This window comes from Agelaius tricolor, unplaced genomic scaffold, assembly GCF_023055355.1.
Source record: "Agelaius tricolor isolate 1412-34295 unplaced genomic scaffold, bAgeTri1.0.p SCAF_3, whole genome shotgun sequence".
Classification (NCBI taxonomy): domain Eukaryota; kingdom Metazoa; phylum Chordata; class Aves; order Passeriformes; family Icteridae; genus Agelaius; species Agelaius tricolor.
This window is the reverse complement of record NW_027269263.1, coordinates 39,647,845-39,674,052: the sequence shown is the minus strand read 5'-3', so window position 1 is coordinate 39,674,052 and position 26,208 is coordinate 39,647,845. Positions and strand designations below refer to the sequence as shown.

The 26,208-nt window shown below is 40.2% G+C and overlaps 2 protein-coding genes across 4 annotated transcripts; one reads left to right on the top strand and one right to left on the bottom strand.

Moving 5' to 3' along the window:
* Positions 1 to 398: 398 nt before the first annotated feature.
* SLC38A2 (solute carrier family 38 member 2) lies at positions 399 to 15,693 on the bottom strand. Of its 3 annotated transcripts, none has more exons than XM_071423546.1 (15): positions 15,559 to 15,693; positions 15,207 to 15,288; positions 14,960 to 15,075; positions 12,062 to 12,135; positions 11,872 to 11,964; positions 11,595 to 11,676; positions 8,591 to 8,673; positions 7,576 to 7,634; positions 7,290 to 7,439; positions 6,456 to 6,535; positions 6,259 to 6,359; positions 5,747 to 5,871; positions 5,014 to 5,158; positions 4,799 to 4,896; positions 399 to 4,018 (listed from the first exon to the last, which is right to left on the bottom strand). In XM_071423546.1, exons 1-15 carry the CDS (start codon positions 15,675 to 15,677, stop codon positions 3,920 to 3,922), a joined length of 1,506 nt encoding a protein of 501 aa, XP_071279647.1. In that variant the 5' UTR covers positions 15,678 to 15,693; the 3' UTR covers positions 399 to 3,919. The 3 variants fall into 3 exon arrangements, with proteins under 3 accessions (XP_071279647.1, XP_071279648.1, XP_071279646.1); XM_071423547.1 differs by having other exon boundaries at positions 15,420 to 15,560; XM_071423545.1 differs by having other exon boundaries at positions 4,799 to 5,158.
* LOC139588341 (uncharacterized protein C9orf40-like) lies at positions 15,646 to 19,260 on the top strand. Its single transcript, XM_071423548.1, has 2 exons — positions 15,646 to 18,065; positions 18,876 to 19,260. Exon 1 carries the CDS (start codon positions 15,646 to 15,648, stop codon positions 16,180 to 16,182), a length of 537 nt encoding a protein of 178 aa, XP_071279649.1. The 3' UTR covers positions 16,183 to 18,065; positions 18,876 to 19,260.
* Positions 19,261 to 26,208: the final 6,948 nt, after the last annotated feature.

The following is a 26,208-nucleotide window of genomic DNA, read 5'->3' as shown; positions in this document are numbered from 1 at the left end:
CAAAACAGGCATACCAGTTTTGTAGCTTTTTACATAAGCAGTTATTCTTTTCCTGGAGATTCAAATGAAGGAAAGTGGCATAGGATTTTAGGAAGACTCACTCATTTATTACACTTACACAAGAACTAACACATTGGGTCTTGTCTCCAGCTATGCCTTTTTCCACAAAAGAAATTACTTAATGCAAGTTCCTTGTGGAATTTGATCTCTCATGCCCAGACTCGTTCTCTTAGCCCTTGTAGTGTCATAAGTTCGGATATACTTGCATGCCATTTTCCTCCCCATCTTTTCTGAAAAGTGCTCAGTAAATTAACTATGCAGGAAATTAAAGGTACACTTTTAGCGTCATCCCTAAAGAAAATCCTTCAACTGCCTCCCCAAAGAAAAACATCACACCCTTGTTTAGGATTATCTGTTTATTTATTTCAGTTAAAACAAACATACAATGTTTCATTGAAACTGTGTTGCTGGCCACCAGTCTAGCCAGCAGTGGTAGCTAGGCTGCTGGCCTCTCCCAGGAAGGTGGGTATTTACATATGTACACGGATGTACCGCGGGAGGGATGCGCGTTAGGTTGCAGAGGTGGTTAACTGCTGCATTCAGGAAATCCTAACATCCATGGTGAGTTTTAGAGAGAAAGTACACATCAACCTCAACAATGCTTTCTATGGACCCAAGTGATTCCGGTGTTTATTGCAACATATACATTTGTAATAAATACAGTCTTAGTGTTTTCTTACACACCTTAGTCATAACACTCCTTTCATCTCTGTAAGCATTACACTTTGTTGAAAAAGGCTCTTTCCTTTGACAGCTGTTACACAGATGTACATGGACAACTCCTTGAAATGCTGTAACAATCAGTAATGAGAGAGGAATATATACATAAATTCTGACTCCAAACCTACATTATATACATTATACTTACAGTATATACACACATACAATTTATGTACATAGACTATCATAAATATTGAAAAATAGTTTTAGTTTTAATGGATTAATGCTTTATAAATAACATGTTACATTTATGACTGAAATATCATGGAAGACAATGTCTAACTGAGGTGACAGAACAGTGGTTAATACTGAAGCTGCTCTTTTCGGTGGTTTGTAATGTAGGTAACTTTAAAAGACAGGTTTGGAAAAAAATAATAATCAAGAAAAAAAATCACATGTTGGAAATCGACCCAGCCAAGTGGAACTCAACTGTTGCAGGTGGAGAGTCAGTCATCAAATTATATAACACATAATGTATAATCTGGAAATTGCTACATTCAGAGAATTAAGTGACATGTAAAATACACTATGAGGTGTCATCACAATAATCTTCTTCCCTTCTGGTTGCCAAGAAGGACTTTGTAGTAACTTCTCACTTACGACTCCTTCCTCTTCTATGACTGCTGCAAGAAAGGAGGCTATTTCTCACTTTCTTTCCTCTTTTTAAAGGGAAGAATTTCATCCCTTATATGCTACAAATTGCTCAAAGGTAGACAACATTTTAATCCTCTTCCACCTTTGCACATTTGTGGAGGAAGAAGAAAAGCTGCCAAAGTACTGAGGAGGCACGTGCTCAGCACTTCTGTGGAGATCAGGTAACATGGGATAGTTAGCCATGGATGTACAGTACCTGAGGCAGAGAAGTACCTACAGAGCATTAGTCAGAGCTGACTCCAGGATCATTAATTGCCAGTTGAGTACCACTGAATTAATTATACAAATAACACATGAGGAATCTAACTTGTCATTACAGTTTTACACTATAGTCTTAGTGACCAGTACTTACAGTCATGCAGAAGTATCAATACAAAATACCTGCAGTTGTTTTTCCATAGATTTTAAATGGCTGGGCAGCGCTTGACATTATCTGCCAAACGGTGACTATTGTTTAGGTTTATTTCTGATTAATTCTACAAGAGCAAAAAAGTCTCAGGCACTGTTTAATCAACAGATTACAGGCCTTTACTTGGTCTCTCTGACACGATGACCGAGTGGGACTTCATAAATGAGATTTTTAAAGCATCGTGTCAGATGAAGACCGTTGACCACATTGCCATGACTATTTCATTAATAATCTCTATCTAGGCCTTTGTACCCAATATTGCTGTTTGAGAACCTCTTATAAGCCAAGTACGCTGTTATACAAATGCTACCTCTCTTCAACCTGGGACAAGAATGAAAGAGCAAACATGCACTAGAAACAAAATAGCTCATCACAACCATACAGCACCTGTTTCATCAGCTAGGGCTCATTAGAAACGTATCTATTTCTGAAGCAAACAAGTATGAGATGACTATCCAGTCTATGAGGTTATCTTTAATACTACTATACAGTATAAATTGGAAGAGGAATCCCAGTTGTGTATGTGAAGAGAGTTTGTACCAAGCATGAAAAATTGGTGCAGTTATTTGTGAATTTGACTCAGAAACAGAATAATCAAGTAATTCAAAATCCAATAACGGATGAGGAATTTGAGAAATACTGTACAGTTTTTAAATATTATACAACTAGAAGACTACATTAGGACTTTTTTTGTTTTCCTACAGAGTGTTTCAAGATAGATTGGATAGAAAAAAATCCCAACAAACATTGTTACAACTGACAATGGACCTTAATAATACAAGGAACTTGAGGAGGAAGTTTTGTATTAATGGCATCATATGCTCCAGTGCCATTTAGTTTCTACCTACAACAGGAAAAAAAAAACCCAAAAAGCAAAAACCCCAGACCCTGTTTTACTCAATTGCACTACTGAGTACCTCAAGAAGGGAAATGTTAATGCCATCTTTACAATTTTAGATTACCTACACTTTTCTCCAATGTACTCTTTTATAAGGTGGGTTTTTTTAAAGTTTGAAAATTTGCATTTCCACACCATTTTTGGTAACTCTAGTTACTTATGTAAGTCTGAAATGATTTTCAGGATTATTTTCTCTAAGGGAGCTTCATGGGAAGCATTTAGTATCAGAAAATTTTGATCTGAATTGGCTTATTTTCTGTTTTGGTCATTAGAAGCATTTTAAAAATAAAATTTCTTTTAACTATGCCTCTACAGAATCATAAAGTATGTTGAGGGAAAGGACCCATCAGAATCACCATGTCCAACTCCTGGCCCTGCACAGGACACCCCAAGAATCACACCATGTGCCTGAGAGTTGTCCAAACACTTCTTGCACTCTGTCAGGCTGGTGCTGTGACCACTTTCCTGGGGAGCCTGTTCCAGTGCCCAGCCACCCTCTGGGTAAAAAAACCTTTTCCTGATATCCAACCTAAACCTACCCTGCCTCAGCTTCATGCCCTTTCCTTGGGTCCTGTCACTGGTGACATGAGTGAAGAGATCAAGAAAGTCAAACTAAGTTTAATTTAGGACACTAATTAAATATTTTTCCAAGCTCTTCTATGTTATTTTTTCATTCTTTTTAGAAAAATGTTTCTTAAAGTCAAAATAGTGCTTTTGAGGTCCATAAGAATTTTTGGTACAAAAAATAATAGTGTTTCTCTCTTTCTCTTGCTCTCTCATTGGTTATTTAAACACTTTGCTGTAAATTAAAGAGTTCTTTCTCACATCAAATGGTTCCATTAGGCACATTCAAGTAAAATAACAAAATATCCAAGTAACAATGACGAAAGCCAAACATGGCTTGATAAAAGTCTACAGAGAGTTCTGTCCATTCTCTGGAATGGAATAAAGTTGTCACTTCCTTCAGCCAGACACTCACGTGGTTTGATGTCAATATCCACTTCCATCATGCAGAATAGTTTCTTAAAGACAGAGTTCAGATATTCTACAATCAGAAGAACCATCAACAAAGAATCTGCCTTTTAAAGGAAGCTGAATAGCTCGTTTTCATTCCCAGTAGGTATCTGAGTGAACACTGGCATTTGAAGTGGTGTATTACAGAGATTAAACCAGGGCAGTTAATGGCCATCAGATTTAACATTCTGGATCCAGTCTAGAATAATCAGTGTCATACACCCAGTCATCACAAGTATACCACTTAGAAAGAAGAATGAAGCCTGAAAAAGAAAATATAAAAGAAGTATTTCAGATTCTGCTATGACACTGTTGGTAAAACACAACATTCACCTATAAATTCATGCCCATGAGCTAGCACAAATGCCATTGCTCACAGAAGACAAAGTAAAAGAGACAAGAGATCAAGTCAATGACAAAGAGCTAAGCATCTTTTTCATATTTGGGGTCCTTTCTCAAATCAGAAAGTACATTTATTTTCAGTATAGCAGACCTCACCCTCAGCTAAGGGAAGTGGATGTAGCTGCTGATAACCAGTCAGGCTGTGCCACTGTGCTAACTTGACTGTCTCAGTATATCTGACTGCATTATGAGTCAGTATGTCTACGATTAGTAAGAGCACCTAGAACAATCAAGATAACCCAAACAATTGGCAGATATGAGCTTTTATGCAGAAAACTATGTAAATAAGTCTTAAAAGAATATTTGAAGAATGTTAAGGTTTTTTAAATACAGTTCTTAGGGTATTCTGTTGAAATCTGGCTCTTAGCAGCAACAGAAAGACCCAGCTACTGTTGAGATTTGGGGCCAGGGGCTGAGAGAAGTCACTGAAGTAAACTGAGTCTTGTGATGGCCAGCTCCTTGGTTCTGAGTTCCTATGCAGCTCCTTGCAACTACCTAAGATAACATTAAATGCTAATTCACTGACTACTTTCAAAATTCATAAATCATGAAGAAGATACTTAATTTTTTTGTTTGGAATTAGTTAGCAAATTCTTAGTTACATAGTTGTCTATAGTAGTTACATATTTGTCTATACATACCCCAATCTTTTGCACTGACTTCATTGGTTCCTTCTTCACTAATTTGATATAGAAGGCTGAAGGAAGTATAAAGATCAGCATGGCAGCCGCAGAAGCACCTGTAGAGAAAAAGCATGGAAATAAATACTCATAAACAGGTAAATATACTCTAATTAGACTGGAACTGCTTTTTCTGAGATGCAAAAGACTGCTTGATCTGACAAGAAAATGCTTACCAATGAATCCAAAGATGTCTCGAATAGTAGGGACAAAGATAACGAGCACGTTGGTAAATGCCAGGAGAGAAATGGTAATGGAACAGTGACGCCACCAGCTGAACTCCTTCCCTGCCCACAGCAGCTGGGTAATGGAACTGCGAATCTTTGGAGGACAGGGGGAAAAAAAAGAGACAGTTGAGTCTTCATTTTGGAAAACAGTGATTTGTCACCTGAATTAGACCTTCCTTCTGGAAGTATTTTAACATAAAATCTGAAGCATTCAGGAAAGTTAACAGAAGGTGAAAGACAAAAGTAATATGGAGAAAAAACCAAGGAAAAGTATCTGGCTTGAACAAAAATTCCAGGAAATTTTGTATCATCTAGGGATGCTGCTCAACAATATATACATAAATGACCAGATTGCCACCACAAGGTATGTACAAAAAACATGCTGGCTTCAGTAAGCTGATAATACAACAGTGTAAGCTTTTTTATAGAGGGGCAATCTGTTTCATTTCCCCAATATAATCATACCAGGAAAACTGTATAACTGAATATATTTGTATTACTGTTTCGTAAATGTTACATATTTATTGACTTAACAGTATAGCTAAAATTTATCAAGTTTACCAGAATAAGTTTCCTTTTTCAGTTAAGAGAAAAACTCTTCAGTTTTTCAATTAATAAACAGGAGTTGCCAAATCAGTAAATGACTGCAGCAGTATAGTTGTTAAAAAAAAAAATTACTTACAGGGAAAATAACTACAGGTACAGTGAGGGTTACAGCCATAAGTACAGCAAGACGCACAATAAGAAGCAGAACATCAGCACCCAGATAAGCAGAGTAGGTGTGAAGCAGTTCTGGTTCAACTTTTCCTATAAAGAAAACAGTATTTTAGTTAGATGTAGTTGACATACTTCTTAAACATGTGCTTTGCTCTAGATTCCACACAAATTTTACAGTTACATCATCAATATGAACTGAAAGCCTCAAGAGCTCCTGTAAGAATGTATCCATTTTACACAGGGATGACTTGGAGGCACAGAATCTGGCTTAATCCAATTTTAATCCTATGTCTTGGGCCTAATTCTATTACTGATCTCCTTTAGGGTGTGCACTTACAGCAGTACTAAAAAAAAAAAGCCCAACTAACAATGTATATTTAGAATGCATAGTAAATGCTTGCTTGTTCTATTTTTAAAATAACACTGTGATTTTGCAGAACATAAGTCATTTAAAGAAAGCAAAGAAGCAATATTTACCATAAAATGTCAAGTATCCAAAGAGAGCAGCCAACAAATACATGAGGAACATGGCAAAAAAAGATACATAGGACACATTCATCATTCTTTTACGGCTTCGGCTGTAAGAAAAAGTAACATTGTTAGCAGTGAAAACATACTGTTTCATACTCTATTTGTTTGTTCAGTGAAATTACAGATATACATCTAACACTTACCCTTTCAGTTCTTCATAAATAGGAAGAATTGCAGGATGACAGACAAAGGAAAATGTTAGGATCGGGACAGCATAAACAGTCTGAAAAAAAAAAAAAGTTTCTTAAGTATCTCAACAGACATTAGAAATTTACTTTACAAAATCATCAGGAGATTCTTTAATTTTGGCCTTATTTGGTGATAAAGATCAGCTATTCCTTACAATGGAAACTGCAAAAAAATTTTCAACAAGTTCATATTTTCTCAAACCCAGATCCTGAGTGTCCTGGTTTGAGAGGAAGTGAGTTTTCTGGGATGGTACCAAATAGTCTCAAATGTCACTGAATTCCATGGTGAACTGAATGTATTTGCATTCGAAATCACGTTCAGCAACTCACAGGCTTAAGCCACTAGATCTTGAACTTGGTATTGTGTATTACACATGTGGAGATTCATCACTGTATTGGGAGCATTCATGAGTCAAGAATTTGTGACTGGGAACAAGTCAAACATCCTATTTGCACACTTCTACAATTTTCCTAATTTTCTTCTGCAATCTATTTTTTAAAATGCTTCATTAACTTTTTTGAGAAAGCTTGAGAAATGCTGTCCCAAAGAATGAGAGATGTGTTTTTTGCCACTTGAACAGGCACTTCAAGCTCCTCTAATTTCTGTGTATTTGGCATGTGGAAAAACTCAGTCTCCATGTGGTAAACAGTGTCCAAGTTTACTGGAACAGAAATTCTTAACACATCCCAATTTTAAAACTGGGCAACTGCTTGAAGGTAAAATTATCTTATTTGTCTGCTACATACTCGGTCATTCTCAACAGAGTATCTGATTTTTCGATCAGTTACCTGTGAATTGAAGATGAAATATTTTGGCTTGCACATATCCTCACTTGTTATATTTTCAGCTACCAAAGGTGCCACTGTTGCATTAAGTAATGTCACATTCATGATGACACTGTCTGTAGGACAAGGAATCTGAAACATCTTCCAAATGACCTGGAAATAAAGCCACGCATTTATTACTTTGACTAATGCAAGATGTGAAAATTTTTAGAAACTGCTTAATTTCGCTTTTGAAATGCAGTTTTACAAGCACTGTAAAGTTTACAAGAAGTTTACAAGATATACTTACAACAATCAGAAAGAAGACCATGCAAAGTAAGGAAAATCCACTGGTATAGCCCAAATACCCTGTGATGAAGAAAGATTAAAAAAATCTAAGATATAATTAACAGAAACATCATTCAAGTCAAAACATAAAGGCAAAATGTATTCTGTCAAGTGATCTCTTTAGATTGTTATTTCCTTAGCATTACAGAACAAATTAATTATTCATTGACTTTCTGCTAATCCTGACCCAGATCTGAAGGTTCTGAAAGACATATTAGGGTCTGTACATACAGTGAGTCTGTAATGTTAAACTTTTTAACTTACAAGAAAAGGAAGCAAATTAAAAGATCTCACAGCAGCAACTATATGAATTGTTTATTGTATACTAAGAATGATATAGGATTAATTTTAACAGCACACACTATCAGATAACTTAGCCTTTTCCTTCTGTTTTTACTGATTAACTTCTAGAAAATAGTAATTTGAGAGAGTAATTCACATTGAGACTCTTCAGTTCTTGAAGTTCCACTACAGGATTCTCTGAATAAACAGCCTGTTATCTGAATTATTCACATGTATCACTGAATTACAGCCATTTCAGATAAAGCATCTGGCACGAATATTCTGTTACTCCTCGGGATCTAAAATGAGAAGATACTGGCCAGAGTTAGCAGCCCTACTCTTTGAAGGCTGTTACAGGAGAGCTGTATTATTTCACCATTGACCAAAATAGGTCAGACTTTGTGATAAGAACAGAAACAGAAAGTTACTGTTGAGCTTCATTCTGAAGCCATCCTATCTGCTGTGTTTTCATCTTCCACAAACACATCTGTAATTTAGTATGCTTGTCTTGTTTTTTTTTTTTTCCTTTCTTCAAGGAGATTGACAGCAATTACCTAAATGCTAATTAGTCCCAAGAGACAAGTTTGGAGACAGCTGTTAGTTCACACAGCATTTCAAGACTCAAACATTGCATCAACACATTTCACCACAGTTCTTCCAATGGGTTTTTATTTTGATTGCTCTCTACTACTTACCTAGATTTTTCAGTAGGGACAGGGGAAGAATCAGAATGACAGACACCAGCAGCACTAAGTAGTCACCATTGAGATACCATTCTCTGTGGAAAAGAAGGTAATATTTGTAAGTAATTAAGTATTTAAAAATTGCATTTGCAGTTTAGTCTTCCCTCTTATTTTCTACAACATATGGCTCCTTAAAAAAATGCACTACTTGATGTCACAAATGACGGCATTTAATTTCCTACATGGACCTAACACCCTACAATAGCTTCTTATCTCACCCCAAACCTGCATTGTGCCTTTCCTTTAGTGTCCTTTTATAAAAATAATAACATCTGGAAGTCAGAAGACAGAAAAGTAAATGATTGGTAAGAAAAGAGTCAAGTGGAATCAATCACAGAAAAAATATAATTTTCTTAAGTGCTGGTTCCCAACTCTCCAGATGTGTTAGAATACTGCAGGGCCCCGGCAGGGTTTCCATTTTTAATGGAAATAAGATTCTGTTGGGTGCCCTGTGGGAATTAAAGAAAAACGGGTGAGGGCTGAAGGTAAGGCAGTAGCTCAAGCCCACTGGCTGAGAAAACTCCAACAACCACTGGGAGTCTCTTGGAGGCACATTTTGTCCCTTTCAGTAGGGAAAACATGGTAAGAACTTCAGAGGCTTTTTCCTTCAGAACATTTCTGCCATTTTTTTTCTGTAAGAAGCAGCAACTATTTTTTCACAAAACATTTTTGAGCATTAGAAGATTAACATCTTTTTTGAAACACATAAAAACAAAGTCCTACAGGACCATCTTATATGCTTTAAGTGATTAAAGTAACATTAAGTTACACATTCCCAAGTATTAATACTTTACATCCTATTATGATATCATTTAACAGTATTTATTTTAAAATGGACTGTATGCTATTTAGGTAAAAAATTTAATTTGAAATTTGTATATGTAAACTCAGTTGCTGAATTATAGCCTTTTATATGGTAATGGAAATACGGAATAATTAACAGACTTGCTCTGGATTTACACAGTAAATACAAGAATGATGTAGTCACCTCTTTCCTCAGATGATTATCTGGGATAACTAGATGTGAAAAAGGAGTATTTTAAAAACTTCAGATGTATAGGACATTAACACCATACACCTTTTGTTGTCTTTTTTAAAAATATAATAGACTTGTGGCAAATTTAAAAGAAATCACAACAAAGAAATTTCTTGCAGTTGATACAATCACAAGAACATGCACTGCTATTGTGCATACCATAGAGAGGCCACCAGGACTTTCAGATCAAGGACTTCAAAGTTTTTCCGTCCTGAAGAGTAAAGAATGGGATTGTGCAGTTTTAAAATATAGCCAAGTACTTTAAAAGTTGCTAAACAAATTTTAATAATGGAGCTAGTATTTGCAATATTGTCTCAGAAGTCCAGAAGTTCTTTTACAGTAAGCATTATTTTGGGACACTCAAACAGGTAAGTGCTTACATTTCGGGCCCCAGGCTGCCAGAGTGGAATCCATGCCAATGGTAGCCAGACTCCCCTAAGCAATGCATGGAGAGAGTCAGTTAAATGGGGTTCACGATTGCCAGAGCACTGAGAAAATATTTACTTTAAATCAGTGTACAGCTACCTAGTGCCAGCCAACAAGAAAACATTTAAGATACAGATGTCAATTTCTTAATTTTCTCTGCCAGATTCACAGAGCAGCAGCTGTATCCAGAGAGATGCACAGACTTTAACTTTCCCTCTTGAATTGCAACCAGTTTTGAATTCTTTACTGAAGATGGGACAGTTAAAAAATATTTGCCTCCGAGCCCCCTTCTAAATACTGGCTACTCCAGGGGCTCTCTTAAGAATCGAAAAATACGGACTTGAATTCAGCCAAAGGAGAGAAATTAAGCTTCCCAGCAAAGAATTTTTAAACATAACACTACTAAGTAAATAGGGTAGGTTCAGTATTCGAGTACATTAAAAAAAATGAAAATAAAGGAAAAAAAATATGGCTAGCACTGTTATTATGACAGTATCTATCAGCAAGCTGAATGAACATCACCAAATGGCTTGAACCCCTTGGGGAACACGGCAGAAAAATGCCTACCTTCTGAACTCAGGCTTAGGTGTAAGTTGGAGTCTTGAGCTGCTCAGCCCTCTCAAGACTGGGACACTTCAGGACAAGGCACAGAAGTACAACTCTGAAGAGTGAGATTTATAGCACTTAACTCTATCCATCTGAACTCAGGCATCTTGTTTTTACACACCCTCTCAATAAAGAGTGATATGATCACATGTTCTTTGGAGACACACAAAACGTGTCTAAGTCAGGTGCGCCAAACTGATCACTACAGAGGATCACCCTTCTCCACTGATTGTACTAAGACCATAGTAATGGTGAACTCAAAATAGGGTTAGATAAAACGAATCCTCTTTTTAAAGCCAAGCAGGAAAGCCACTCTGGAGTCAAAGTGTCTCCAGGGCTAGATAGCAAGGAATCTACCACTCTAGTCTTAGGTATATAAACTCTAGTTTAGGTCATTATTTAGTCTCTGAATCTTTTTGAGAACTGTTCCTTAAGACATTCCTTCCATAACTGCACCTTAGTCTTACATTTAATCACTTGCCACAATATTTATACTAGAAAACTAAATTAATCAGACCAAACAATTTTGAACACATTAGGAAAATAAATTTAAAAAACCCAACAAAACAAAAAACCAACCACAATCACATTTATCTTTCCTCATCAAGTGTATGTACTGACTGGTACATACATTAACACTTACCTGATGTTCTTTACAGAACAGCTTTCTGCAATATGATGCAATACCTGTATTTTTCTACCCTTTTCCCAGGTCAGGCTGGATCTAAATGAAGTGAAGCACTCAGGGGAAGGGAAAACTTACTGCATCTCTGTCTGAATAAGAAGCTACCCTATGGTGTACCGAACGTGGTCTTCATATAAAAATATATACAGTCTCCGTATTTGTTTTTCCTAATAGTTTCTCTGATGAGGAGTTCTAACACCTACCCTGTGGTCTCTTCGATGTTCATAAATGTCTTGATGACCAATGGTAACTCATATTTCACTATGAAGAGGTAGCTTGACATAGCTGTAGGTGAATAACATCATAGATCATTACAAATATAGAATATGCCACACGATGCAAGAATCACATAACATGTTTCATAACTTCACTTGAACACAAGTAGTTAATGAACACATGTTGTGTGACAAATAAGTCTCCAAGAATAAGCAGGGAACAATTACTATTGACAGTACAGACATTTTAAGATCTTGTCCTCACCTCCAATGTTCTGCATTGTAATTGATCCAGAAGCAGCAAGTTTTCCAGCCATACCAAAAGCCTTCATTCCCAACTGTTCATATAATAAAGATCCTAAAAGAAAATACGATATCCCATTGGAGGGGTGTATTTCAAGAAAATGCCATAAGAAACAAATACTACATATTTGTAAAAGAGTAATTTGCCATACCTCCTTCATTGGCAGTCTTTAAAAGAAGATGCACTGAATACAAAGAAACTATTGAGACAAACAGCAGGAGAATCCTGGGGAGAGAAAAACACACAAATTTGTAATAACCATAAATGACTTATTGTAACCCTATTAAATAAAAATGTATCAAAATATAAACATTATCCATATTAGGATATTATATGGGGAAGGATTCTAAGGTCAGCTGAAAGTGTTCTGAAAACCCAATTAATGCCGTATGTAGAAAGGATTTTATACTAAATTGCATTTCAGAGGCATACAAAGAAATTCTACTGGAGTCTTGAACAACGATTCTATCCAGTCTAAAGTGGCATAAGCACACCAAGTGTCAGGCTATTACACTTGGCTACATTTGGTAATAAAAAACTTAACAAAATATCAATGGGAATGTGTGCAGGTGGAGGGAAAGGTTTGCATCCTTGTAAGAAACTGTATTTTTCCCATCTTCCTGCTCCTGTTCGACATTGAGGCTAACTAAAGCTGAAGTGAAGATTATCTCTTGGTCTTAAAAAAAATCAGCTTTTCAGCTTAAACCTGTGTTCTTTTTTTTTATGTAAGGATGAAACTGCAAAAGCCTTAAAGAATTGACTGAAAATTCAGACTCATTGAGAGCTGTGTTTTCAAATGGAAATACACATCTATTGTCATTTAAAAAAATTCTTTCCTCAAAAGTTAACTCTTCAGATGTGCTTACATGGGAATCGCTAGTGGCTTGTTTATCTTCCCCACAGCTTTTACAGGCAATGCATATTACTTCCAGAAGCACATTTGCATCACCTAAAATTCGGGTCTCTCAACAACAAATCTCTCCCACAACAAATGCACTTCCTGGAGTGGCACGCTAGGGGGGACTTCTCGGCTGCTGGAGAACACAGTGGAAAATTACAAGGCATTAAATAAAAAACCCTGGTCTTTCTTATACCAATACAAGCATTTTGCTTAATAGGAAACCTGAGAACCAGCATATCAAAAATGGCTTAAAAATGGCAAACTTTGCTTCCCAGAATACATTTCCTTTTGTGTCATTTTTAATGTTGGTAAAGTTAGTAAATGCAGCACAAAGAACTGGAAACTAAAAGATCTGAGAAGCTTCACAGATCTGTGTAGGAAACTTACGTTACTGTGCCAATTCACTAACACTAGCACATGCACACAAATAAACCTCTCTATTTCTGACAGGTAGAGATTAACTAGGATTTGACTCAGCCATTGGGTAGAAACAGCTCAGCTGAGATGTGCCAGGGTTACACTACTTTAAAACAGCACAGACCCTGGGCCTCTCAGTCCTAACATGGAATGGCTGCCTACAGTGTAGACAATATCAGTCAGCAAACTCATCTTGAAGCTCACTCCGTTTCTGGCTTCCAGACCATTCTATTCATTTATTTAGTGCTGACACAACTGACAAGTCACAGCACTTACACAAGTGCCTCCACAGTCTTCGAAGAACTTACTGCCCTAATCGACTGCATCTGGATCTGATTCTGTAACCTAGTTATTAAGGGCTGCCTGTAATGCCCTCACTGTCATCATAAATCCTCAGTATCATCTGTGATTAACTGTTTTCCTGCCTCAGAACTGTATGATCTACAAGTTTTGAAAGGTAACAAGCTAGTTTGTCTTTGAAACAGCACTAATGCAAATAAGATCTGGACACAGCATCTGGAAATAAAAAGCAACTAAATTGCCTCAGCATCCAATTGTTAAATTGACAGTTTTTAACATTTTTTTCCTCAGAAAAGAGGACCCTCGAAGTCTGTTCAAATAGCTAACCTTAAATGCTCTTTTTTCCTCTCCTCAGAGACATTCTAATGTGCATTATATTGATTAGCTTTCACGTGCTGCAGAACATCTTTAGAGCATGAATAACTATTCTAGACTCATGCTAAGTCATTCACTCAGTTTAGCATCACCTAAGCAAGTGAAAATCTTAGTAAGAGATTAACAAATCACCATGTGCTTAAAATCCTTTAGGTCCGAAATTCACACATAGGTAGTTTCCTCAGGAAACTTGAGCACCACTCGATACTGTGAAACATCTGGAAGTAAATCTGACCTACTTTCTGGAAATCTGGCAGCACAGTCAGGGAAATTTTGAACTAAACATTGCTCTTCACATGTTCTTGAACATTCAGCACATTCATCTATTTCCAGGATAAAAACACAAAGCTCCTTTTAACACACCCATGGATACTCATTTGCAGTCAAGTCACTGATAATACATGTTGTGTGAGCTGAACTGCCTCCAATACATGAAAAATGTACTTCCCAAGACATTTAAAAGCACTGTACATAACTGGATCCTCATGTCATTTCCAATTACATTACTGTAGTTCTGCCCTACACCTCAAAGCTTTCGCCAATGTAGACAGGCCAATAAAGACACGCTGGTTATTCCACATCCCTCCCTTGCAGGCAGACAGAAATTTTTATAGGTGTAACTGAAACCATACCCCTGAAGAGAATGAGAGCACAGCAATAAAACAGACTTCTTTATTGGTTAAGTACATTGTAACTCTGTAGGCACAGTGATGTCACTTGAGGAAAGCGAGACCACATCCCTGATTGGGACTTGGATAATAGAAGTTTCAGGGGAAGTCTATCAGTTATTAATGGAGAAACTGCTGCTAAGTCAAGTAAAATTCACTGTAAAATGTTTTTGAGGGTTGCAGAACTTGCAATGACTCGGTTTAATTTTTGCAGGTTCTTCTGAATGTACCACAATCCTTAAATTCAAAACAAGCCTAAAATGCAATTCTGCACCTATGAAAATGACTGGATGTTTTCTAGGGGTCATATTCTTACACCATGTATTTTTCCATTATGAATTACACACCAGAAAGCTGGGGTTTTTTTGATGAATCAAAAGATACTTACACAAAAAGAGCAATTCCAGTGTTAGCCATGGCAAAAGAAAGACCAAGGATGCCACTACCCACAATAGCATTGCTCAGATTAAATACTGACATTCCAAAGGAAGTAGTACCCGGATGCTGAGGAAAGACGGATAGGTAATAGTTAATAGAAAGTTATTAGTCATCTCAGAATTAAAACAAACATAAAATTGGCAGTACATTTTTGTTTGTTTGTTTGTTTATTTGGAACGTCATTGCCAGGTACTTACATACTGAGTTTCGTATTTCTTCTTTCCAAGATTGGAGTCCAGCAAGAAATTTTGGTTTTCTGGATCAATATCCGCATAGTGGCTGCAAAACAACGTGACATTATTAGTGACTCTTACGGGAACCTTGCACATTCACTTCCCGATCATCACTTCCGACACATTTCAAAGGGAAAAGGAAAAACCGACGGAATAACCCCGAAAGAACCACCCCACCTGCGACGGTGTCAGCGCGCGGAGCGTTGCGCCCGTCTCCGGCCGCAGCGATTCCCGTGTTTTCCGTACGGATTTGCCGACAGACGCTCGGCACCGCCGGGTCTCCGGCCGGTGCCGCCCGCCGCGGGAGCCCCCTCACCTCTTCATGGCAGCCGGCTTGGTGGGGTAGGGGTAGCTGAAGTCGTTGCTGTTGGAGCTGTAGCTGCTGCTGTCCTCGTCGGGCGAGATGTTGAACTTGCCCATCTCGGCGCTGCTCATGCTGGCGGGGCGGGGGTCGGCGCTCGGCGGCGGCCGCTCTTTTGTCCTTGCCGGCGGGACGCGCCGCGCCTGCGGAGGGGGCGGGAGGCGACGTCAGTGCCGCAGCGGGCGCGAGCCCGTCACGTGGCCCCGCGGCCCCCGCCCGCCGCCGCCGCCGCCGAGTGGAAAAGTACCAGGCGCGCGGGGCGGGGGGCGCGCGGACAAAGGTGAGCCCCGCGCGGGGCGGGGACGCGCGGCCGACACCGGCACCGCCCGCACTGACACCGGCACCGCCCGCACTGACACCGGCACCGAGACAGCGGCACCGCCACGCCGCACTCCCCCCCCCCTCCCCCCTCCGCCTCCCCGCCCCGATAGCGGAGAGCGGACTGATGCAACACCGATGGGCGATTGTCACATCGGCTGCCGGAGCCTCCCGCCCCGCGGCTGTCCCTCCCTGTGTTTACCTCCCGCCTCCCCGCCGGCGACACCGCGCGACCCGGCGTTTCCAACGGGAAAACGCTAACCGGTCGCGGGACCGCGTCGCGCCGCAGTCGCTTTGCGGGTTTGCCGCCTTTCCGGGATGCGGCGGCGGCGCATCCCTACGCGCGTCTCGGCGGAGCCCGGCAGGGTCTTGGCGACAAGCCGGGGCGCTGCCACCGCACAAAGGCGCGAAGGACGAGCCGTGCTCCGTCCCAAAAGTCACCCCGTTCTTCTTGGCGGCCCGGTAATAGCCAGCCCCTGCCGTACCTTCTACGCACGAGCTTGAAAGCGAGGGTTTCTCCCGAAGCCTCGGAATAACGAGATTCTCCTGTCTCCGCTGCTACTTCTTGCAAGGGAAAAAAGATCCCTTAACTATGAAATGTCAGCGAAAACAAACCTCTAGATAAATAAAGGTAGAAAAAAAAATCGCGTAAAAAAGTCAGAGGTATCAAAAGGAAAGAAAATTTCGCGTCTGTATCGCTCCGGCGTCCCTCCCGCTCTGACGGCCCCCTCGGGGCGCCGCCGCTCTTCAGGCAGGAATGTGGGCGTGTCATGGCAGGGGCGCGGCGCCCGCCCGCCCGCTGCCGCGCCGCCCCCCGCCCTGCCCGACTGACCCCCTGCCGCCGCCCGGGCCGGGGCTGGGGGGCACAGCGGGCGGGGGGCGTCCCCGACTGAGGGCTGGGTGCCGGTCACCGGCGGGGGTCGGGAGCGCGGCCGCTAGCACATGAGCCGAGCAGCTCTCCAGTGTTTACATTGGGGCACTGGTTTACACGGCGGAGACGGGACGCTGCGGTGCTTGTCAGAAGCGCTCTCCCTGAGAGCCGCTTCTACCGGCCCAGTGCAGCATGCGCAGCGTGACTGCAGCACCCGGTGGCCACCGGTTCACCCGGGATTCTGCCTCCCTCTTCCACCCCGCGCCTGCCTCCGGCGCGGGACGAGGTGCCCCGGACCCGCCATAGCTCCCCGGTGCAGTCACTCGCTATTTTTAACACCCGCAGGAGCGCACGTGCAAGCCCGGAGCCCGAGGGCAGCCGACAGACTCCCCGAACGCTTCCTTCGGGAAGTGAACCGGAATGACAGACTCCCCCCAGTGATGTGATTCACGATAAACCCCATGTAGGGAAGAGAGGGGGAAACAGAACATCCTGCTTCCTTTTCCTCAGGTAACCACTCCGGAAGATTTGGAGAGCTTTGCTGCTCGGCCCCCTGTGGAAGTGGACGGCGGGGTTTTACTGTGCGCCGCAGCTCCTCACAGGCACGGTGCAGGGACACGGTTCCGAAGGAGGCTTGACAGGGGTAGGGGGGGCCCGCTTGGCTGCTGTCTCTAGCGGGACAGGGGGGTGCAAATCAGCCTCGCCAGCTCCTGTCCTCGCGGCAGCAGTGCACTCCCACGCCAGGCTGGGGCCGCCAGCCTCGAGTGTGGAGGATGCCCTGCCACCGAGTCGCTTGACCCCCTACGTTATCGCCCTCGCTCCCTTCTTCTGCAGCATCGAGAGCCCGTGGAGGGTGCGAGGGGCGGCTGCCTGTCTGCTGTGCCGGGGCAGTGGCGGCCGCCGGGACACGAGAGCAGTTCACACCCTCGAGGGACCGCGAATCCCTCACCAGCATCCCCGCTCCTGGGCCCGCTGCAGTGCCCGCGGCTCTGACGGGGACACGAGCCTCCCCAGGGCTGAGACGGGCGGGAGGACAGTGACTCTGTCCCGCGACTGTCGCCGGGGCAAGCGGGCGGGAAGGCGCCGGGCGGCGCGAGGCGGCGGCACCCGACCGCCACCGCCGCCGAAGATTCTGGACCGCCCCCGCCGACGCCGGGATGGGGGGCGGGAGTGGAAGCCGGGAAGGGGCGGGGAGCGGCGAGGGCACGCCCAGGAGATGCAGGAGCCGAAAATTTTCCATCACTGCAGTCGTCCCCCGCCCCCATCCGGCGCGGTACGTCAGGCGCCCCCCGCAGCGCGGCGGGGCGGGAGCGGGCGGGATGCGCTGCGGCGCCTTCCGCGCAGCCCCGGGGCGCACAGGGGCGGCGGCGCACCTGCTTCCGCGGGAGCGGCGATTGAAATGACCCCGGAGCTCAGCTTGCGGCGTTCTGGGCTGGAACCGGCCCCTGCCCTGCCGGTGCGCGGCGCCCGCCTTCACCCGGTCTGCGGAGCGCGACTTGGGGTGCCTGTGGCGGTGAGGGGCGGTCAAGTCCCCCCAGGAATGCCAGTCCACGGCGTTTTCGGTCCTCTGAAAGTCTGACTGCACAACGGGCAATTTACAAAGGCTTCGACAACCTGACGGGTTAAATCAAAAGGCTGCATCGCTCGCCTTCCCAGCGCAGTCACAGCGATATGTAAATAAGCACTACTGCGGGGAGCGCAGGGCACACGCTTTTTCCAATGGGAATGGTGAATGCCTGGTGCCTTTTTCAGTCAATCCCATTCTTCGGGTGTCAGCAGTTCTGTGAAATTACAGAGTACATGACAGAGGTCAAGGTGACCTGTTTGTTGTGGGTTTTGCCAGTGTAGCAACAGACGTAATGACGTATTCGTAACGTTTTTGGGACTGTATCATCCATTTCAAGGCAAGCGCACAGATTCCGTGCATGGTAAAGTGCCCTACATGCGCCTGATAAATACAGCAACCATCTTTATAGATGTGATCTGGTTGTCGTGGACAGTACAGCTTTCAAAGAAGTTTAAATCAGATTTTTTAGCAAAATAAAAGTTCTACTCTACAAGTGCTTGATTTTTCTTTTTCTAGAACTGTCCTCATTTTATATGGAAAACGATGATGAGGATTTGTTGCTCATTTACTAGAAGAAAGATTGGTAAAATGCACCCAGGAAGAAAAATTGCTGTATTTCTAATGGCCCCATTATTGGAACTCTGCAACATGTGAGTGCAATCTGCACTGCTCAGAATATTGAGTCTGTAAAATTTTACCCATGCAGTCTGTTTGCTGGTTCAAATGATCTGCTTTTTTCAAGTGGTTTTAAGTAATGTCTCCCTGATTGAATTGTAATTTTCCTGACTTTGTAATTGCCAAGAATGTCCTTGGCAAAACATACACAGAATGTGTTTCATCCAATTTTGAAATGTATTTTGTAATCGGAATAATAAAAGTTAATATTCATCAGTTCCTCCCACCATAGTTTCAACGATTCATTTGTTTTCATTGTCATGCTTTTCTTTCTCTCTTTTTTAACGTGTTCTTTTGTTCTTTTCCCCCCTTTCCTTTGTTTTTTCATCCTCCTTATCCCTAACTCACCCTCATTTTTATACCTTCCATTTGTTTACTTTTTATTTTGTTCCTTTGTGTGCATTTACACACTGGATGGTTCCTTACAAAGTCTGAGCATTTAGGATAGTTAAGAATAAATTTTTTTACTTTTGGTCTGGAGATTCTCTTCCTGCTTTATGTTTTAAGGCTGTTGTAAAAGAAACTGTAAGTTTGTTGTTAGTTAGGTATTGTAAAAATTAAATTGCGTTCAGTGACACAGGTATAAATTAACTAGAGTTTTCAATTTATTATACGGGGAGATAATGGAGGTTTTGTAGCTGAAGAACGATCTGCTGTGTGTTTCTAAATGTCAGTTTGCAGTGGAGAGCTATCAGTAGATTGACACCTCACTCTAATATCACCTGTAATTCTTCATCCTGTAAATAGTTTCCTTTAAAATTTGATTATTTGTTTTTATATTTAGAAAAAGAACTAGCTTTCAAGTGCCTTTTTTTTCCTTATGTTTTAGCAAATGAAAGGCCTTTATAATATGGGAGGGTTTTTTCCCATGCTATTTCTTCCTACATATATAAGTAAATCTTGAGAGATACCATAAAACTATCTGTAACACACATCCAGTAGAGTCATTTATGTTTATGGTATGCATGGAAAAGTTATGTGTACAGTAATACTGTTAAAGTCAAGTCCGTTCACAGGGTTTTTAGATGATTCTTCTTAAATTGCCCAAAGGATATCTAATGAAATATGTAATATTTCAAAGCACTCTGTACTAATAGCTACATAACATTAATTTTGTCTGTGCCCAGCATGAATAATATAAAAATCCCAACAGAGTAGAGATCTGCATCGGGTGAAACCCTCAGTACTGCCAAGAGTCTGGGGAAGGATGGTAGTGGAGAACAGTAACAGAGACCTGAGAGCTGTGATGTGTCCTGAGTGAAACATCTGCACTACTGTCTACATGACAGATGCAGTCTGTCATGAGGAAGAGCTGGAAGTATGGGTGAGTAGGGAAAACAAGGATTCATGGTTTTGCTGCATAGACTGAGTGGTCCACAAAGATGCAGGCGGGGCTAATGGGTTCCACCATCCTTCCAACCAGTTTGGTTCATGATTCTTACCTCACATGGACTGCCTGTGGCGTGCAATTAATGAAATTATAGGTTCTGATTGTATGCTTTCTTAAACAAAACTTCCACTGAAGCCAAGAGGTATTACGAGTGCAAAAGGAATGCAGGATTGCATATCCTGCCTCTTGGGCTTTGTGATGGTGTGTTGGAGCTACATATTAAACTTGGTTTAAGCCTTAATTTTTTCCCTCTGTGTTTATTCTAGTCTAGTTTCAGTTTTGCAATATGAAAACAACAAGATCGCTATGTTAAAATATAAGCAGCACTATTCTTTCAAAAAATTAGTACATTTACTATAATTATAACTTGGATTTAAGCCAAAAAGAGGGATCAATTCTGAGTTTTAAAACCATTGGATTATGCTGTTGTACTGCAATAAACTCAGAACAGTGAAAGCTGCATGTGATATGTAGTACTAATCAGCTCCAAGAAATTGTCAGCCTTAAATGGACATTGCCAGCTGCTTTAAAAATAGTTATTACTTAATATTTTTAACTCTGTAACATTTTTTAGGAGTTTTAAAAATAGTGTTTCTCTGTTAATCTTGATTCATCTTTTCCACTCAGCAAACTCTGATGTTTTTTCCTGTGTGAAATTTACATAAGTTTTTAAGGTCGTGGTGTTTGTTTTGTTTTTGCTTTTGTTTTTGTTTTATATTGTTTTGGTTTTATTTTGTTTTTGTTTTGTATAGTACAAATCTAGAAAAGCTTTGGAAACGGTATTTGTTAATTAACTGAAACTCTTGTCATTTTATATAAGCCATTCCACATATTTTTGTTTAGATTCTTATGGGAATAACAGCTACTATTTTTGTTCTTTTACCATTTGCTGGTGGCAGAGAGTATAATTTAAGATATGCATTTGGATTCCCAGAGATGTTATTGCCATTACTACAGCAGTCTGTGCATCAGTATCATTTATTGTGTCAGTAGATCTTGGAGGACATTGTTTGCCAACCAAATAATGCTTCACATCTTTGGAGAGTCACTTGCATTTTTGTGTCTCCCCTAAAAATAGCGTAAGTTTAGGAAATGAGAAGTTATCTGGGCAGGTTGCTATGCAAGAGGTGTATGCAGAAGGAAATAAAACTGGAACAACTGTGTAGTTATGAAGAGGTTTCTGTGTTTTTACCAGACAGGATAATTGTGTATGCACTGATATGGCAAAGAAAAAGGCCAGTTAGGGCAGGAGTTCAACAAGCACTGTACTTTGATGGAGAACAAAGTCCCAGTGAACCAGGAAAATCAGCTCCTCACTTTGCATTTCTTGTCAAAAATACCATGAAAACAGTCAGCAATAAAAATATATTACAACTGGATCTTTATTTTGTAAATTAATGTGTGTAACTTAGTATGCATTGTTTTGGTAAAATTGCTGCTATTCCTAAACATCTTGAGGACTGGATCCTACTTTGTGGTAGACAGCCATTACCTACTGAACTTAAAATTCTGGTTTTTATCTCCAGTGCATAAAGAACAAGAATCGTTATTTACAGTATCAAAATAGGTGCCTAAAATCTGATACTTTGTGTCTGACAGTGGCCAGAAGAGGATTTTTCTGTGGCAAAGGTAGGAAAGAGGATAGGACCATGCAATTGAATGTTTGAGCAATCTGATGTTTAGGATTTGGGATTTACTGAAGCAAAGGTTGTGTTGGTTGTATTTCATAGTTTCTGGTACTATGAAAGGAAGTTACTACTTCCTTTAAAATCCACATAAAATTGTTGAATCACTTTTGAGCCCATGTTTGGTATTTATCATAAGCAGTGACAAAACTTACTTAGGCATTTACAAAAGCTTCTTCCGTTTTTAAATTTTTTGCCCCAGACTTCTTCCTGATCAGTTCGTTTGATATCCTCTTGTTTTGCACAGTAAGAATTGGGTTTTATACACCTTTATTCTACATTGTATGTTATCATTCTTGAAGTCAAAGAGTCCTAGTCAATCTGAGAGAAACTTCAGTTCCCTTGGATTCCTGTTGTAGAGAAAATGAAGATTGTTCAAGATGTTTTAGGTACTCTCTCCTTTGTTAGAGAATGAAATTTAGACCTGGGGTCTTTCATAAAATGTCAGCAAGCAGCTTTTACCTTGACTTTTTTTGCAGTTGCTCTGTATTCATGTTGATGTGTGTTCTTCTGCATGTTCTGAGAAAGAACTTCTCCCTCACGTTTTTAGACTGAGTGTTTGCTGTAGGTCTGAGTATTCTAAATGGGCTGGTGTTCATGTGTAGAAAATTTGTAGCCATTTATTTTTTAATTTTGAAAGATGATTTTTAGTTGTGAATAATTATGACTCAAATTTGTAAACCCATTTCTTGTGGGAAGAAAAAATCACTTTCCTACCTTAATATTACATTTTTTTGTAAATAAAATGAACATCTTTAATTTAGTCAAAGAAATCTTCATGGATCAATTCCTGGCAAAAACTAGGAATGGTTAAATAACCTAGTTTATGCACTCTTCCTTGTATGCGAAAAGAAGATTTGAAATAAATTAGTGAACAAAATTATTACATAAATTCTGTAGGGTGGTAAGGACATTTTTGTTTATATACATACCAGAGAATTTATGTGCTTGGAAAGACATCCCCCTCCTGTTTATCTCCTATGTGCAGAGGACTTTTACAGACTAAGGACCTGCTGAGTCACACTTTCACTGAATGACTGACAGCCCTGCTCCTACCAAGAACTGGTAGATTTCCTCGCCTGCGTATCAGGCGAGCGGTGTAACACCCCTCACTTAGGAAATGAAAGTATGACACAGCATTATAAGTGACTTCATTGAAAATGCTGTGAGCAGCTGAATGGAAATGTGTTTAGGCAGCCATGTAGGGCAAATCCAAATCTATCCACATTAAATTATTTACTGGCAGTGATGATTCGCTATTAAAGAAAGCAACATAGTAGTATTCATTTCAATGTGCTGAACTAGCAGTTTTGCAGTGCAGTAATTCAGAGGAAATTTTGTCTGAATATATGAGTAGTAATAGATCTGAGAGAGACATGGAGCTCTCTGTTGGCAATGTTTGCTGAGTTTGGAAAGATATGTACATAACTAGAGTAATTAAGTCTAAGCCTAAATAATCTACAATTTATAATACAAATATATAAAATGTATTGAATAGTTTGTGAGTCCAAAATAAATTACAAGGAGCTGTAAATATTGTCTTCCTCTTTAAAAATGTAGGAAGATTTTGTTGTGGAACCATAAATATGTTCAATGCATTTATTTCCCCTTGGTATGTGATATTTTAAATTGGCTTTTCCTTGAATGTTTAAGTACATGCTTGGGGTATGACAAGCAGAATACACTTTACATTTACAGAAATAACTGCTGTTATTACTTCCTTTAAAATCCTTTAAGTAGTTCATTTATGTTGCTGTTAGAACAGAATTGTTCCATAAACAGCACAGCTCTTCACGTTTCATTTAGCCATTCATTTGCTTTTTTTGTTAAATGTATAGGTATAATCTTTTAACAGAGATAAAAATCTACCTTTAATCAATACCAATTTTTCTGTCATTTGGCATGTAAATACACATTTTTTTGAGGTTTATTACACTACTGTGGTATTCCATAGAAAGTTTTGTCCTGGCATTCAGCAGGGAAAGAGTGACTGCACTTATTTGGTTGCTGCTGTGGAAGTGCTTATTATATCATTCTTCTGATGGCCTTCTTTGGATTGCAAACAGATTATGATATGATTCAGGTCATTTGGATTTTCTTGTAGCCCATAGGTAACTCAGTTGCCATGATACTGAGACTTCACTGTGTGGGAAATGTAGTCATCTGCATAGGCAAATAGTCTTTGGGTGTAAGATTTTGTGCGTGTACTACAGTTTTTGCACCACTAGATTTGATGGATTTCATGTTGCTGTATTTATAATGGAGGAATTGAAATAATGTCCTTGGAATTTGACACAGGATTTTGACATGCCATACTAAGAGACATTACACATTCTTTGTGTTATGACATCAAAAAGTAACTATAAATTGTGCATACTATCTGAAGAATTTTGAAATGCAGATGGTTCTATAAATAGCTAGCATGTATGGAATACATAACAATGGGTTTTTTTAGTTCAACTCATGATTGGCATGTATGTGGAACAACATATATAACTGACACTACATCAAATTAAGAAACACAGAAAATCTAGGTCATAGAGTCTCCTTTTCATTCCACATACAGACTTTCACAGGTAAGCACACGCAGACAAGCTTAAGGAGGTGATACTGGCTTCTATTAATGAATAAGGAAGCTACAGGAAGAAATAGAATCCTTTCATTAGAAATTTAACATAATTTAAAATACAATATGGTGACATATTTTTAAGTAGATGCACTAATTAATGTCAAAATAGGTACTATATTTAAAAAGGAAAGGGAAGCATGGTTTTGATGGAACTTCGGAGTCAATTGTGGCTATGAATGCTATTATGATATACAATTTTTTCCTTTCTGTTCTGATTGCCAAGGTATTTTTAATGTCATGCTGGCTTACAGAATTCCTCAAGGTCATGATCTAATTTGATATGATTTTCTGATAGCAGTCTGAAATGGAAGAGTCTCACAGAGAAATAAAATTGTTGAGATAACATAAAATAAATATGCTACAGGATGAAAGAAATGTAGGTTAATTATTATATCAGTGTACGAGACATAGCCATCATTTATGCTTTTCTCCTAAACTTTACATTCTTTATTTTAATATTATTGGAATTGTATGTAACAAATACCATTTGTGGTCAAGTAGAAACTTGGTGACCCTGATTGTGACGAAAATTATCTCAGAAAGTATAAAAATTTAGAATTTTTTCCTCTTACAGATTTATAGGGCATTATCACTGTAGAGAGAATAACTGACCTATGTTTCAAATAACTCACCTATGTATAAAAATCATGTAGAAGATTTAACAGAACTGACAGTGTTGCTTTTCCACCCCTCTCTGTCTGGTTCCCTTACATGTAGGCAAGTAATGTTTTGTTCTGTTGTTCTTCGCTGCTTCACTTTTATTCTGTATCAGGTTCAGGACCATTAGTCCTCAGATCAGACTGGCACATTGCCAAGACTTAATGATAAAGAAAAACTGCTCTCTTGTTTTTGATTTTATGAAAAGTTTTGAAATCAACCTATAGGAAGGCTTGACAAAAAATAGTAAGGAAAGAGGTGGAGGAAGGCTTAGTAGGAGTCACAGAGAGGTTAGAAACTCATCTAGAGACCAGATCATCACTTTGTTTACTAAATTTCCATCGAGATTCTGTCATGGACCGTGTACTGCAGTACACCCTAGGCTGAGTTCTCTCCTGCATGTGTACAATCTTGTTGCCAGTCACTGGTCCAAGATGATCATACACCATCTTCCGAAAAATTGAAGCACCATTGAGTGTAAGACTACCTGTGACTGACACAAACCCCATTTGGGCTCATTATTCCCAATGGTCCTTAACAACAACACAGAATGGGCCACACCTCTGCATACCCCTTGTCCTGTCAGTCCTTTGCTGTTGTAGCAAACTCCCTGCAAGGCACAGGAGAAAGAAGGACCAGGCAGGAAGGACCTGGGTGCTGGCTGGCCATGAGCTAGTACCAGAGTCAGGATGTTGGCCCTTTGCTTGAGAGTTGGCTTCTCTGGGAACCTCCCTCTGTAGGTAAATGAGTGGTGAAATCTGTGTTTTTTACAGGCTCTAGCTGCCCTGCCCAGCTTCCTTGGGACTCCCACCC